This window comes from Moschus berezovskii, chromosome 4 (genome assembly GCF_049115385.1).
Source record: "Moschus berezovskii isolate FMDL1 chromosome 4, NW_MosBer_1.0, whole genome shotgun sequence".
Taxonomy (NCBI): domain Eukaryota; kingdom Metazoa; phylum Chordata; class Mammalia; order Artiodactyla; family Moschidae; genus Moschus; species Moschus berezovskii.
In genome coordinates, this window is record NC_142463.1 from 78878957 (window position 1) to 78896555 (window position 17599).

Here is a 17599-nt window from a genome sequence, read left to right on the forward strand (position 1 = left end):
GGAAGGACTGATGCTGAAGGTGAAACTCCAGTACTTCGGCCACATGATGCAAAGACCTGACTCATTGGAGAAGACCCTGATGCTGGGAAAGATTGAAGGCGGGAGGAGAAGGGGACGACAGAGGATGAGATGGTTGGATGGCATCACCGACTCGATGGACATGAGCTTGAGTAAACTCCAGGATTTGGTGATGGACAGGGAGACCTGGCGTGCTGCCGTCCATGGGGTCGCAAAGATTCAGACATAACTGAGTGACTGAACCGAACTAAACTGAGACTCTTTTCTAAAGTGGTTGTAACATTTGCACTCCTACCAGCAAACTGGACAGATCATTTCTCCACATCCTTGCCAGAATTTGGTGGGGTTTTTTGTTGTTATTTTTTTTTTAGCTATTCTGATAGACATGTAGACCACTATATATTGTGTTTTTTATTTCCTTTTTCCTGTTAATAGCATTGAACATCTGTTCATGTGCTTATTTACCATCCCTACCCCTTCTTTGATGATAAAACTGTGTTTTATCCCTTTTCTAATTGGATTGCTTGGATTTTTTTACTATTGAGCGTTTTATTGGTAAAATACATGTTTACCGTTTTATCATAAAATACATCATTTTAGCCTTCTTTAAGTGTACAGTGCAGTGACTTTAAGTACATTCACACTGTTTTTCAACCATTACTGCCCTCCACCTCCAGAACTTTTTCGTCGTCCCAAACTTAAACTCCTACCCAGTTAACAGTAATTCCTCATTCTTTCCTCCCCTCAGTTCCTGGTAATTACTAATCTGTTTTCTGTCTCTGTGAATTTGATTATTCTTGGTATCTCAAATAAGTGGAATTGCATCATTTTTGTCCTTTTATGTCTGGCTTATTTTAGTTAACATTGGTATATCAGAGCTATATATACTATACTTTTATGCCCTTTGTTTAAACACTACCACAATCTTTTCCAGAATTACTGCAGCAGTCTCTATTCCCATTACCAACCAAAGTGGCTTCTTATGTACCCCCAAGTCCACCAACATCATTTGGCATTATCCTCTAATGCTGAATATGGTTATAAAACCATATGTAGTTGTTTTTACTTGTAATTCTCCTGTTATTAAATTTGAATATTTTCTCATATATTTATTGAATCTTTGGAAAGTTTCCTTTTCTATAAACTGTTTTTTCCTATTCTATACCTTTATTCATCTTTCTTTTGGCATGCCGATATTTTTCATGTCGTTTACCAGGAGTTTTTGGTTTACTCAAGGTACTTGTCCATCTTTAATTTTAGAATTATACAGACCTTTTCCCAACTTATCTATCATGTCCATCACCATATTTTATTTCAGAAATCCTGCCCTACCTTCACATCACAAAGATAATCTCTCACATTGACTTTTATTAGCTGTGTGGTTTTGCGTTTTACAAATATGTTTTAAAGAAACTATTTATTCCACTTTAATCCATTCTATTTTTGTTCCTGTGATTCTTGTTTTTATGACCTATGTCTGTATTAATTTTTCATCTCTGTACTCATTTCATTGTTAAAATCTATACTGACCCCTAACAGATTAAGTTGGAGAAGGCAATGGCACCCCACTCCAGTACTCTTGCCTGGAGAATCCCATGGACGGAGGAGCCTGGTGGGCTACAGTCCGTGGGGTTGCTAAGAGTCGGACACGACTGAGCGACTTCACTTTCACTTTTCACTTTCACACATTGGAGAAGGAAATGGCAACCCACTCCAATGTTCTTGCCTGGAGAATCCCAGGGACAGGGGAGCCTGGCAGGCCATGGCCCATGGGGTCACAGAGAGTTGGACACGACTGAAAGATAACTGCTGCTGCTAAGTCACTTCAGTCGTGTCCGACTCTGTGCAACCCCATAGACGGCAGCCCACCAGGCTCCCCCGTCCCTGGGATTCTCCAGGCAAGAACACTGGAGTGGGTTGCCATTTCCTTCTCCAAGCAGCAGCAGCAGCAACAGATTAAATAACTTAGTGTATGCATCTCTCCCCCAATCCCTGTTTGATATTATCTAGATGAAATTTCAGTTTGAATTGTTGTGACTATTCTTCTTTTTCTTTTCCTTGGTTATTGCTATTTTTAGGCAACAATAAACTTTGATGTATAATTTGATCACCTTTTCATCCCCTGTCTGTTACTATATCCTCCAAGATTTATTTCTTTCCTTATTAGAATTAATCAAATGAGCTTATTTATTTATGTTAATATATGAAAACCTCTCAGAACAATTCCTACTACTATAGCGTGTTGCTGTATTTTTATTGTTGCTATATTAGTATTATTATTGTTGCTATATGAGTATTTTTAAAGTTGTAATTTACATGTCAGACACAACTTACCAACCAAACAGCAATAACGGTTTACATGCCAAACCCACCAAGGCCTTGAATGACTGGCAGTATTTTTATTATGCCCTCATATTTAAATGACAGATTAGACATAAATGCTTTTTTCCTTCAGTGCTTCAGGAAATATTATTCTGTTGATGTCTTACTTCCAGTATAGCTATTGAAAGTTTTATGGACCTATACCTCATTCTATTAGAAGTGATTACTCTTTCTTTTTTGAAGTTTTAGAACCATCTGTTTGTCTTAATTTGGGATTTTACTCTAACTTTTCTTATCTGTTTCATGTGGTCCTCTGTGAATCCTTTTGATCTGAGATTTACTATTTCTTTGCACTTTCTGGGGTTACTTTTGTCTGGGTATCTTCCTGTTTGTTTCTATCCCTGTAGCTTTTCTTCTGTTGTCTGCCTTTAACCACTCCTGCTACATCTGGAGAATTTTTCCATCTTGTCTTGCATCTCAATTTCACTCTTAGCTGTATCCATCAACTATTTAGTCCCTTTATCATCACTTTACTGTTTTCCTTATTTCAACTATTAGAAATTCCAGGCCTAACATCTCCACTTAGTCATTTTTAATGTCTTTTGTTCCTAGGTCATGTTAATAATATCATGCTTGTTTTTGAGGATATTTGTTTGGCTTATTGTGTGCTATTGATACAGTAATTTTGCTTCATGTGAAATATGTTACTCAACTCCTCTCTCTCATCTAGTCATTAGACTCCTCTGCTCTCAAAGGTTTGTCTTTTCCAAATAAGCTCATATTCCCTTGATTATTAGTTCTCTATAGCAGTCTTCTTAAGTTGTAAAACAACAGCTTTAAGAGCCAAGGTAAAATAAAAGTCCAAAGAGGCTGGTCATGTCTCACCTGTTTTCATTAGTTTCTCCCAAACATTATGTGAGTTCTTCACATCATTACCTCACACATACTTCTCTGCAGTTTCTCCAGGGTTGATTCTGGAAAGGGCACCAATAGCCTGGAATACTTTGGCAGCTCATCAGAAAGTGCAAAGATAGATTTTCTATTCAATTTATGCATTTGAAACAACCTGTTCATTCATAGTCATTTTGACCTGTGCACCTTTTTGTGTGCATTCTTATGACTTTGTGGCCAAATCTCTGAGATTGAGTCACTAAACATTGACTGTCTAGTTACTTAGTATCAAGTAAATTGAAAAACTCTTTGCCTTTGTGTATCACTTGACAAACATTCTCCAAAAACTAGTACCTCTATTCCTAGCTCCTAATAGAGGAAATAGGAACAGGAGGTAAAAGTAGCTTGCCCAAGGAGGTGCATCAACCATCCATTAGTAAATATAAGGGAAGCATTCAATCTCACCAGTACTCAAACAAATTTATATTAAAGTAGATCATTGTATATATATACACCATATCTTTTTTATTCAATGTTGGTGGACATTTAGGTTGTTTTCATGTCTTGTCTATTGTAAATAGTGCTGCTATGAATATTAGGGTATCTTCTTGAATTTAATGTATGTATCTTCTTGAATTACAGTTTTCATCTTTTCTGGATATATGTCCAGGAGTGGAATTACTGGATCATATGGTAGTTCTGTTTTTAAAGGAATTTTCATACTGAAATGAGCCAGTGAACAGTTTTGAACATGAATGACATGACCTATCTTATGTATTAAAAATATAGTGGATGCACCAATTTACTTTCCCACTGTTATTGTACATGGGTACCCTTTTATCCACATCCTTTCCAGCATTTGGTATTTGTAGACTTTTTGATGATAGCCATTCTGACTGGTATAACATGATACTTCATTGTAGTTTTGATTTGCACATCTTCAACTTTTAAGGTTTTACCAAATTGATCTCCAGAGTAGCTTTCCTAATTCGTTATATCCCTTTTAAATTTTATAAATGATTTATTTTTATTTTTAGGTTTTAATATTAGTGCAGGGGTTGATGAAGAAACAGGATTTGTTTATGGAGGAAATCGCTTCAATTGCGGTACATGGATGGATAAAATGGGAGAAAGTGACAGAGCTAGAAACAAAGGAATCCCAGCCACTCCAAGGTAGTGTTTATTTACAGTGTTTATGTAATTATATCATTTGTAAAGTGATGTACTTGTGGAATCTTTTATTCTGTTGATCATGAAGTGTTCTTGTTAAATCAGTCAAAATTTTCCTTCCTTCCTCCCACTTCCACTTCCACATACTCCTTTCTCTCCCCCAGTGTACACATATACAATCCTCTTGATATGTCGTCAAGTAAAGCTATCTGTTCTCTTCTGGATGTTCTCATGGATTGATTCCCTAAAAGCATCTCAAAGGAAAGTTTTATGATTCATTATCCCCATGGTTAATACATTTCTTTATAACCTGAAGTGTTTTCACTGTTATAAATATTTCATTATTTATTATCTCTTGTAAATACAGAAAACAACCAATTGTCCTGTCTTTATGAAATCCTTTCACTTTCTAAATATTTTCCCCTTAATTTTTTAATCTTTTATCTCATCATTTCTTTTTATTATTTTAAGTTCTTACTACAGTATCAAGTCTAAGAAACTATTTTCTTATCCAAATTTTATCTTCAATCAGAAATGTCAAAAGAAATTGTTGAATTGAAGTTGTCATCATGTATTTTGCATGTTCTTTTTAAAAAACTACTTATTTTGATGAATTATTAGATCTTGAACTTCCCCTTTCATTTTCCTTAAAAATGAGCTTTCAAATTATAATGCTCACCTTCCCTGGCTTTCTTTAGTCCTATATCCTATATTTTCTATCTTTTCTCTGGAATTCTGTCTCAATATTCTTTGATTCCTACTTCTGCCTTTTTCCAGAAGCGATCTCCTTTTACTCCATAATCTGTATTCTGCTTCATAGAATTTTTTAAAAATAAGATGCTAAGCAATCCAAAAGTAATAAAAGGAGAAATTTCTTATATATGCCACACACTTCCTATAAAATAAGGATTTTTATAGTCATTTTTATAATATATTAGTTATATAATTCTTCAAAATTATTTTTTGAATGGCCTTTAAATAGTGCTTAAATTACTCATTGTCACAAAATAAAATTTATTTTTAATTTTAGAGATGGATCTGCTGTGGAAATTGTGGGCCTGAGTAAATCTGCTGTTCGTTGGTTGCTGGAATTATCCCAAAAAAATATTTTTCCTTATCATTATGTTACAGTGAAAAGACATGGTAAGCTATTTCTGTTGTTTGCAAAGAAAGTCCAATGACTGTCTATATGCTTAATCTACATAATCATCATGTGACTCAATGAACTAGTATTAGAATACCCTTAAGATTAAAAGGAAAGACAAACCATTAATTTACTAGTATGAAAACTGTAACAAACCTGATTACTAACTATATTTTTATAGCAACTTTGAAGTGACATATGAATAGCGTCTTACTTATTTTTTTTCCTTGATAGGACTATGATCAGGTCAAGTTTCGGTGAACAACTATGAAATCTTTACATCTCTTTTTTTCTGAAACAGTGCTGTCCAATAGAAATATAATTTAAGCCACATACATAATTTAAAATTTTCTAGTACCTAAGTTTCAAAAGTTAAAAGAAACAGGTGAAATTAATTAATGATTATATTTTCATTAACTCAGTATATACCAAATATTATTTCAACATGTAATCACTATGAAATTATTCATGACTGTTTTACATTCTTTTGAGGGGTACTGTGTCTTAGAAACACAGTTTATATTTTATACTTCTAGCACCTCTCAATTCAGACTAGCCGCCTTTCAAGTGCTCAATAAAGATAATTTTATCAATTGAGTGACCCAAAGACAAATGATCTGGGATCATTTGTTGGAGTCTAATCCTTTTTCAGTAATACAGTGAAAGATAATTTTTAATTTCTGGCTAGTGTCCTTCAAAAGACCCTGACACTTTCCAAAAAAGTGTATAATTTATTGACTAAATATTACTCTTCAGCTTTAACTAAATGTATGAGTTTCTCTGAATGCTTAAAACTACCAGGTCTTTTATAATGTTTCAGGAAAGTTTGTAAGAGTCTCATATGATGAATGGAACAGAAAAATACAAGAGAACTTTGAAAAGTTATTTTATGTGTCAGAAGACCCTTCAGATGTCAATGAAAAGCATCCTAATCTGGTGCACAAGCGGGGCATATACAAAGATAGTTATGGAGCATCAAGCCCTTGGTGTGACTACCAGCTCAGGCCTAATTTTACCATAGCAATGGTTGTGGTGAGTGATTTGCTTTGTTCTTTTCAAATTTCAAAAATGTTATGATAGGGTTTATTTAGTTCTTTATTCTCATTTGTTCTCAAATTCATTGACTTGTTAAAAAGTGAGTTATTTACTAGCTAGTTGTATATGGTCTTTTCTCACATCCAAGTACTAACCAGGCCCAACCCTACTTAGCTTCCGAGATCAGAGGAGATCGGGCGCATTCAGAGTGGTATGGTAATAGACCATATGGTCTTTTCTAATGAATAAAGCAGTACACCCTTAACTATAACATCTGATGTCAAAAAATAGACATCATTGTACCACTTATTAAATAAAAATTTTTTTAAAAAGACATTAAAAAAAACATTATATTATCATTTAAAAAAATTAGAAAATAATGGGTGATGACTAATGAAGTTCTTCTCAATGTTTTTATGTCATAGCACATAGAAAATGATGATTTTAAAAAAGGAAAATGATGATATTTATACAGCACACCGGGTGAAATGGATAAGGTTGCTGCCAGATCCACCTGCCTCATTGAGCCCCAGGCCCCACCCAGCTGTGGGGAAAGCTGAGGGCGTCTGTTTCTCAGCACACCCGTGCCATGCCTCAGCTCACTAGTTAGAAACATCTGGACTAATGGACTAATATGAGTAGCTTCAATTCACATTCTGCTTTTTGCTATTGTTGTATTGCTCTAATTAGTTCTGTCTATTCAAGAATGCTTGACTATCCGGAGAAGGCAATAGCAAGCCACTCCAGTACTCTTGCCTAGAAAATCGCATGGACAGAGGAGCCTGGTGGGCTGCAGTCCATGGGGTCGCTACTAGTCGGACACAACTGAGCAACTTCACTTTCACTTTTAACTTTCACACATTGGAGAAGGAAATGGCAACCTGCTCCAGTGTTCTTGCTGGAGAATCCCAGGGACGGCGGAGCCTGGTCGGCTGCCGTCTATGGGGTCACACAGAGTCGGACATGACTGAAGTGACTTAGCAGCAGCAGCAGCATGTATATCAAATCTTCATATTGTACACTTTAAATATAGAGAAAATAAATGATTTACAAAGAGCATGTAGTGTCCACAGCTGAATTTAGAGACAATAGAAAACCAATGGATAAAAGTTTTAAAGTGGTAAACATGTATCTGTAAAATGGACCAGTTTTTAGGGAATTTAAAAACCAAATCTTCATTAAAAAGCCATTGTTGTTGTTATTCAAAAAAAAAAAAAAGAATGCTTGACTATCCTTTTTTATCTATACTTTAGTCTAAAAATAAAGTACAGTAAAACAGGGAAGTTATGTGTTCAACATCTGTGTCCAGGTGTTGCCACCTTGTCAAGTGAAGGTGAAAGTCGCTCAGTCGTGTCTGACTCTTTGCGACCCCATAGACTATACAGTTCATGGAATTCTCTAGGCCAGAATACTGGAGTGGGTAGCCTTTCCCTTCTCCAGGGGATCTTCCCAATCCAGGGATCGAACCCAGGTCTCCCGCATTGCAGGCAGATTCTTTACCAGCTGAGCCACAAGGAAAACCCCCTTGTCAAAGAGAATATTAAATATTGTATTATTAATTATAGTAGAATAAAAAATACAAAAGTACATAAAGGTAGCTTTGGTTCAGTGTGCATTGATTTTATTTAACATTTAAATTCAATGTGGGTTTTTAGTCACTTAGTCATCTTTCTCTCCTTCTCTATATCACAAATAAATGTACTCATGCTATTCCAATGCATACCCTTCTGTGTTTCATTATGATTCTAAAAGCAAAAAATGAGTTCCAGGTGAACTTAAAGGAAGATAATGTAAATCTTATGTTCTGCCTTCATTGGCGCTATGGCAACTTCCTTTTGGAACTAGTAAACTTTCTTAAAATGACACAAGGAAACAATCACCCCAAACAGCTTTCCTAACCTCTAAAGCCAAGGTCAGTGCTTCCAAGTCAGCCTGATAGAGTTAGGTCTGATTAGACATCTACGCTTGATCTTCTGGACCTGCACTGTATTTTTAAAGTTTTCATTATTTTCCAACTTTATAGTTTTTTTTTTTCTAATGTGGGTAAACACTAATTCTTCTGTGATCTCAAAAAGTTTGTATATTTGTTTTTATACTCATTAGGCCCCTGAGCTCTTTACTACCCAAAAAGCGTGGAAGGCTTTGGAGATTGCAGAAAAAAAATTGCTTGGTCCTCTTGGCATGAAAACTTTGGATCCAGAGTAAGTTATAAGTATTAAGAATGTAGTTCATATTATATTTAATATATAATTATATTTAATTACATTAATATGGGCATGAAAACTGTGAATTCAGAGTAAGTCGAAATATGGGTATTAAGAATGGTGTTGATATTTCATCAAGTCATAATTTTTTTATCAATTAAATCTCTAAAGTTGCATTCAAACTGAATTTTTAAAAATACCTTCTATATCTTCATTAAGGGGCTCCCCTACTGGCTCAGTGGTAAACAACCCACCTGCCAGTACAGGAGATGTGAGCCCCAGTCCCTGGGTTAGGAAGATCCCCTGGAGAAGGACACCAACCCAGTATTCTTGGCTGGAGAATCCCATAGACAGAGGAGCCTAGAGGGCTACAGTCCATGGGGTCACAAAGACACGACTTAGCAACTAAACAGCAACAACATCTTCAATAATTGTCAGTGTTCAAAATGGGTTTGTCCTAAATTCAATAATCAATAAAAGAATTTTAACTTTATAAAACTAAGATGTCATATGAATATTTTCTAATGCCTATTTTTTCTGATCATAAAAGTCATATATGATTATTATGAACATTGGAAGCATAGATGTATTGTTTCCTCCGAGATAATATTTATTTTAGAAGTTGTTACTCCTAGTAGTTCCTCCTGTAATTCTAAATTGTATGTGTTTGTAGCTGTTTCTTTTTTTTTTTAGCTATTTCTTGATTCCTTTAAATATTAGATGTTATTTGCTTACTTCTTGTGATGACAGATCACATCACATCTTTTGATGACAGATTTAACTGTGTTGTTACCTCACCCTGAACCCTTTCCATTTTATCTAAATAATTACATCAGTTTTTATTTAAGCCAATAAATAATTTTGTTTTTATGATTAAATGTTTATCTCATTTTGCATTTCTTTTCTTTTCCAATTTTTATTTTTTCTTGAGTTTATAATGATGTTTTTATTTTTCTTCTGTTTTGCTTTAAAATTTGATGCCTATCATCATTTGCTTTCTGTTTCATATGTGAGAGATCCCCATTTTGTTGTAGCCTTACTTTGGAGATTTTTCCTAACATATTGTTTACTCATTTCACTCTAGAGATGCAAAATTTTATATTGTGAACTTATCTGCATTCTAAAGTATTCTCAATGTTTTCAGAGGTGGTAAGAACCACTGGTCAGAACTAAAACCCACAGAAAAAACATACTTATGTGATAAGGTCTATCTATCTCACTAAAAGAAAAAAAAATAATTTAATTAAAGAGAGTATAGATAACTATCTTGTATTAAATATTGCAGTGTTTGTAACTTTGTTTAGTTTGTAAATATGTGTAAATTGTATTCAGTTGCTATTTATAATCTGGTAATCTACCAATTTTACTTAATTTTAAAATAACGGAAAAGTTTAAAAAACAGCCTTTCCAATATATAATAATTAGTAAAACTTTATCATTAATGTTTACTAATTCAAATTATTATGTGTATTATATTATATACATAATATTTTATACATAATATATTTTAATTGTTATAAGTATATTAGGGGCTTCCCTTGTGACTCAGACAGTAAGGAATCCTCCTGCAATGCAGGAAACCCAGGTTTGATCCCTGGGTCGAGAAGATAATGCTGAAGAAGGGAATGGTTACCCATTCCAGTATTCTTGCCTGGAGAATTCCATAGACAGAGGAGCCTGGTGGGCTACAATCCATGGAGTCGCAAAGAGTCGACTACAACTAAGCGACTAAGCACAAGTGAAATAATTAACTTTAACCAATATTTAGTGTCTCTTTGGAAGCAGGATATCTGAATATTTAATATTTTTTGTATTAGGTATTAAGCATTTGTTAATCATCCCCTAACACATTCTGAACTCAGTATATACTAATTTAGGGTTAGGTGGATGATGAGCTTTAGTCTATAGATTGGAAGATAAAATAATTTTATTATCTCTTACCTTATCCATTAGGAAATTTTTCTAATGCTTTTTATATAATGTCTAATCTTTTTTTAACCTAAATTTCAATCATTTTGCAGTGATATGGTTTACTGTGGAACTTATGACAATGCCTTAGACAATGACAACTATAATCTTGCTAAAGGTTTCAATTATCACCAAGGACCTGTAAGAATTTCTTTTTATTTCTTTGAGTTTTCAATTTGTTATTTTTCAAAGAATTCTAGATATTCATAACTCTTTTCTCTTCCCTTTTAAATTTTTCAGGAGTGGCTGTGGCCTGTTGGGTATTTTCTTCGTGCAAAATTGTACTTTTCCAGATTGATGGGTCCGGAGACTACTGCAAAAACTGTATTTTTAGTTAAAAATGTCCTTTCTCGACATTATGTTCATCTTGAGAGGTAAGTCATCAGAGCATGTAATTTCTGAAACAAGTGTTTAGTTTTTAGACTTAAATTGAATTAAGTAAGGAAAACCACTAGACCATTCAGGTATGATCTAAGTCAAATCCCTTACGATTATACAGTGGAAGTGACAAATAGATTCAAGGGATTAGCTCTGATAGACAGAGTGCCTAAAGAACTATGGACAGAGGCTCATGATGTTGTACAGGAGACAGGGATCAAGACCATCCCCAAGAAAAAGAAATGCAAAAGCAAAATGGCTGCTTGAGGAGGGAGGCCTTACAATAGCTGTGAAAAGAAGAGAAATGAAACGCAAAGGAGAAAAGGAAAGACATACCCATTTGAATGCAAAGTTCCAAAGAATAGCAAAGAGAGATAAGAAAGCCTTCCTCAGTGATGAGTACAAAGAAATAGAGGAGATCTCTTCAAGAAAATCAGAGATACCAAAGGAACGTTTCATGCAAAGATGGGCACAATAAAGGACAGAAATGGTATGGACCTAACAGAAGCAGAAGATATTGAGAAGAGGTGGCAAGAATACACAGAAGAACTATACAAAAAAGGTCTTCACAACCCAGATAATCACGATGGTATGATCACTTACCTAGAGCCAGACATCCTGGAATACGAAGTCAAGTGGGCCTTAGGAAGTGAAAGTTTGTTGCTGAACGACACAAAGACACCAGGATTCTTAGCCACTGGAGGAGAAGAATTCAGTCCGGGCCAGAGATGAGGCTTGATCACTCAGAGCTTTTGTGTAATAAAGTTTTATTAAAGTATAAAGGAGATAGAGAAAGCTCCTGACATAGGCAGTAGAAGGGGGCAGAAAGAGTACCCCCTTGCTAGTGTTAGCCATGGAGTTATATACCCTCTAATTAGTTATTACAGTGAATCAAAAGAATCTCTGGAGGTTGTAAAGACCTCACTAGAACTACTCTCATAATTTACACCCTAGGTTAAAGCGTCTGCCTCCAATGTGGGAGACCCAGGTTCAATCCCTGGGTTGGGAAGATCCCTGGAGAAGGAAATGGCAGCCCACTCCAGTACTCTTGCCTGGAGAATCCCACGGACGGAGGAGCCTGGTAGGCTACAGTCCACTGGGTCACAAAGAGTTGGACACGACTGAGTGCCTTCACTCACTCAAGATAACAGAATTAGCCAGAAGGTTTTTTCCGTCTTCAAGCAGGATACATGATTGTTAAATAATCCTAAGGAATGTAGAGAGACAAAAAAGTTTGTCCTTTCCTCCTCTTTGGGGACCCTTGGACTTCTTATCAATCTGCCTAGGAATTGACTCTCTCAGAAGCATCACTAAGAACAAAGCTATTGGAGGTGATGGAATTCCAGTTGAGCTCTTTCAAATCCTAAAAGATGATGCTGTGAAAGTGCTGCACTCAATATGTCAGCAAATTTGGAAAACTCAGCAGTGGCCTCAGGACTGGGAAAGGTCAGTTTTCATTCCAGTCCCAAAGAAAGGCAATGCCAAAGAATTCTCAAACTACCACACAATTGCGCTCATCCCACACACTGGTAAAGTAATGCTCAAAATTCTCCAAGACAGGCTTCAACAGTACGTGAACCATGAGCTTCCAGATGTTCAAGCTGGATTTAGAAAAGGCAGAGGAACCAGAGATCAAATTGCCAACATCCATTGGATCATAAAAAAGCAAGAGAGTTCCAAAAAACATCTACTTCTGCTTTAATGACTGTGCCAAAGCCTTTGACTGTGTGGATCACAACAAACTGTGGAAAATTCTGAAAGAGATGGGAATACCAGGCCACCTGACCTGCCTCCTGAGAAATCTGTATGCATGTCAAGAAGCAACAGTTAGAACTGGACATGGAACAACAGACTGGTTCCAAATCATGAAAGGAGTCCATCAAGGTTGTATATAGTCACCCTGCTTATTTAACTTATATGCAGAGTACATCATGAGAAATGCTGGGCTGGAGGAAACAAGCTGAAATCAAGATTGCAGGGAGAAATATCAATAACCTCAGATATGCAGATGACACCACCCTTATCTCAGAAAGTGAAGAAGACTTAAAGAGCCTCTTGTTGAAAGTAAAAGAGGAGAGTGAAAAAGTTGGCTTAAAGCTCAATATTTAGAAAAGTAAGATCATGGCATCTGGTCCCATCACTTCCTGATAAATAGATGGGGAAACAGTGGAAACAGTGACAGACTTTATTTTGGGGGGCTCCAAAATCACTGCAGATGCTGATTGCAGCCATGAAATTAAAAGATGCTTGTTCCTTGGAAGGAAAGTTTTGACCAACCTAGATAGCATATTAAAAAGCAGAGACATTACTTTGCCAACAAAGATCCGTCTAGTCAAAATTACAGTTTTTCCAGTAGTCATGTATGGATGTGAGAGTTGGACTATAAAGAAAGCTGAGCGCTGAAGAATTGATGCTTTTGAACTGTGGTGTTAGAGAAGACCTGAGAGTCCCTTGCACTGCAAGGAGATCCTACCAGTCCATCCTAAAGGAAATCAGTCTTGAATATTCATTGGAAGGACTGATGCCGAAGCTGAAACTCCAATACTTTGGCCACCTGCTGCGAAGAACTGACTCATTTAAAAAGTCCCTGATGCTGGGAAAGATTGAAGGTGGGAGGAGAAGGAGACAACAGATGAGATGGTTGGATGGCATCACTGACTCAATGGACATGCATTTGAGTAAACTCCAGGAGTTGGTAATGGACAGGGAGGCCTGGCGAGCTGCAGTCCATGGGGTCGCAAAGAGTCGGACACAACTGAGTGACTGAACTGAACTGTTTAGTCAATTTATTAGCTATTAAGTAAGTGGCATTTCCATAGAATTCATTTCTGTATGTTCTATGTATCACAATGAAATTTGAAAGCTTTACTCTTTAACTCATTTCTATGTAATTTTCACGTTATTTTAATTATTCTAAGTTGTTATTTAAACACTTGATATTGCATGATTTGTATGAGGGGGAAAAGCCTTTGGTTTTTAAAATTTATCTAATTTTTTTTTATATGGTTAGCACAGGATATATACAAAAACTAAAGGTCTCAGGCTTTGCCTTTTGAGCTCACCTATTGAAACATATATTGATAAATATTTTCATAAATGGTTTTATAATATTATAATTAAAATATCAGTGTTGGTGTTTTGAGTGTTTCAAACCCATTTGTCATGTCTTTTGTCTGAACTATTAGCAGATAAATAGAATTGGAGTTATGTGCCTTTTTAAGATGACATAACTTGGTCAAAAACTATCTTAATTTTACCAATTCTAGATTAAACCTAGATATATGTACATCTTATATGATGTACATATATCATATTTATAATATGCATGAGCAACATAGATTTTATCTCCTCTACTACAGGAGCACATGGGGCTTCCATCTATCCCCATGAATGTTGTCAATTTTTTTTTCAAAGTTATTTTCAATAGCTTAAATACAGTCAACGGAAACAGAGAAGGCAATGTCAACCCACTCCAGTACTCTTGCCTGAAAAATCCCATGGACCGAGGAGCCTGGTAGACTACAGTCCGTGGGGTCGCGAAGAGTCAGACACGACTGAGCGGCTTCACTTTCACTTTTCACTTTCATGCATTGGAGAAGGAAATGGCAACCCACTCCAGTGTTCTTGCCTGGAGAATCCCGGGGACAGAGGGGCCTGGTGGGCTGCCGTCTACGGGGTCGCACAGAGTTGGACACGACTGAAGCGACTTAGCAGCAGCAGCAGTCACAGAAACCTTAGTCCTGTCATGCTTTACCTCATCTAGAGATTAAGTCTGAAGTCTTTGTAATGTAAACATTCTTACGTTCTGACCTTTATTACACCACAGTATTTCCCAATGTTTGCATTACTTTTCTTTCTTCCCTTTTTTCCATAAGGAGTAAGAATATGTGGTACAGAAGAGATGATTTTTCTGCTTTTGCCTATAATCCCATCCCTCCTACCTGTTCCACATCCTTGTCAAATGATTATCCTTACTTGGTATTCCACTTGATCCTTCCTTCCTAAGCTATGAAGATACCTGTCAGCCTACCCTAAAACAAAGTCCCTTCATACTGTTCCTACCTCAAGCTTTGTTTTATCATTCTGTTTTCTTTTCAGGATCCACATTTTCTATACAATTAGTTTTTTTGTTTGTTTGCTTTCTGACACCGACTCAGTCGACACCACATGCAAGCTGGCTTTTGTTTTGCTCTCACCACTGTGGTGAAGCCACTTAAGATCCTTTCTGGTTCCCAGATCCTATGACTTCCTCTCAGTTCTCTTCTTTGACTGGCTGTATCGTTGCTTTTCTCTTTTCATGAAAAACCCATGCTAGTCATAGCATTAAATTTCCCTTGTTAACCTAGTAACAGTAACAATTATAATAATAGCAAGTAATGTTTATTGAGTACTTAGTATCTTCAGACATTGTTCTAAATGCATTCATATAACATTACTCATTTCATCCAAAAAACTATGTAAGATAGCTACTAGTATCGTTTTCCAAGCATCACATCTCCCCTTATTAGCTGCATGGCTGTGGGCAAGTTATTTAACTTCTCTAAGCCTCTGTTTCCTCATCTGTTTAAGGTATGTGCTGGTGTTGTTTTGAGGATTAATTTATTAGTACGTGTAACATGGACAAGATACTAACTCAGATATGAGCTACTATCTCCATTTTATAATATAAGCTTAGAAAAATAAGTAATTTATACACAGTCAAATGGCAAGTAATTTGGTAGAGCTCTTACTAAACTCCAGGCAATGTGGTTTCACGGATTGTGCCCTTAACCACTGCATGATTGGCTCTATTTGCTGTTTTTCTGGCTTTGCTTTCTGGAACCTAAAAACACATTCATTCTCCAAAAAAAAATCTATCCTTGATCTTCTTTTTTTTTCTGTCTACCTTGTCTTCAAGATAGAAGAAGTCTCACATCTTCACTCTTGAAGTAATTTTGAACTTTCATAAACTCCTCTTCTACTTTTCAACTACTTAATAAACTTACCTTGGATGTCCTTCTGCCATCACTCATTTTCTCTCTCAGTTTTTTTTTTCCCCTATGCTTCCCATCTTTGTTACACTATTACCATTACTCATGGTCTGCAAGCTCAGACACCCCAGGGACTTTTTAACTTTACTTCATTACCTCTCCAGAACATCCAGATAGCTGTCAAGACTTGATTCTAGCTCTCTTCCTTTTAATAATCCACCATCTTCCTTTCTTTTGCCAGTGCCTAGTCTGTAACTCTGGAGAAGGAAATGGCAACCCACTCCAGTGTTCTTGCCTGTAGAATCCCAGGGACGGGGGAGCCTGGTGGGCTGCCGTCTATGGGGTCAACAGAGTCGGACACGACTGAAGTGACTTAGCAGCAGTCTGTAACTCATAATCTTTTCTCTGGACTAGGCAATTAGCCTCCATACTTCCACTCTTCTCTCTCCATTTTGTCATATCACCCCAAACAAGCTCAATCTTGTTGACAAGTAATTCTCACAATACTAATCTTATGTTTAAAAATCTTTAGCAGTCTCCCACTGATTACAGAATGAAATCCAAATTCCTTAGTTTCCGCAATTTTTTCTCCAACTACCTTTCCATTTTTGTTTCTTACTGTTTCCTATAGCTACCTTTATTACCATTGTCTTTAACTATGAGCTTTGGATTCAAATTCTGTCCTTGCTGCTAATTTTCATGTGTGACTTTCAGCAAGCTACTTAACGTCTCTGAAATAAATTTCTTTATCTATAAAATAGGAATAATAATATCTCATTACTTGTTGTCAAGATTAAATGAAAAGATAGATCAAAAATATTTGTCACAAATCAATAAATGGTTTCACCTAAAGTACATTATTAATTTTAAAATTTTCTATAGAATCTGTAATAATGTCAGTATTCTCATTCTTGATGTTGATAAGTTGTATTTTCCTTTTTTTCCTGATCTGCCTGACTAGAAGCTTATCAATTTTATTGGTCTTCTTAAAGAACCAGCTTTTGAGTTCATCAATTTTTTTTTCATATTATTCAGTTTTTATCATTGATTTCTGTGCTAATTTTTATTATTCTCTTCTACTTACTTTAGGTTTATTTGTCTTTTTCTGTTTTTTTCAAGGTGTAAGTTGAGGTCATTGATTTAAAGGCTTCTCTTCTAGTATAGGTACTTGGTGCTAAATTTCCTTCTATTCCTTCTATTTATTTACAACTAAATTAACAATACCCCAAAATTCTGATGTGTTATGTTTTTTTAATTCAGTTGAAATTCTTTCTGTTTTTCCCTTTAGCTTCTTCTTTGACTCATAGGTTATTTATAAAGGTGTTATTTAGTTTTCAAATATTTAGGAATTTTCCAGAGATGTTTCTATAACTGATTTCAAAGTTAATTCTGTTGTGGTCAAAAAGTGTATTTTATATGACTAATCTGTCTAAACTTATTGATACTTATTTTATAACTCAAAATATGTTCTAACTACGTCACTAAACTGCAAGTAAAAA

At 35.7% G+C, this 17599-nt stretch overlaps 1 protein-coding gene across 5 annotated transcripts in view; it reads left to right on the forward strand.

The window, feature by feature from the left end:
* AGL (amylo-alpha-1,6-glucosidase and 4-alpha-glucanotransferase) overlaps window positions 1-17599 on the forward strand; it is a 105685-nt gene that overhangs the window by 83748 nt on the left and 4338 nt on the right. For all 5 annotated transcript variants that reach the window (XM_055401346.2, XM_055401347.2, XM_055401348.2 and 2 more), the window contains 6 exons: window positions 4269-4404; window positions 5432-5544; window positions 6366-6577; window positions 8684-8781; window positions 10806-10893; window positions 10993-11126. In XM_055401346.2, coding sequence (XP_055257321.2) covers window positions 4269-4404; window positions 5432-5544; window positions 6366-6577; window positions 8684-8781; window positions 10806-10893; window positions 10993-11126 — 781 coding nt within the window. The remainder of the gene's footprint in view (window positions 1-4268; window positions 4405-5431; window positions 5545-6365; window positions 6578-8683; window positions 8782-10805; window positions 10894-10992; window positions 11127-17599) is intronic.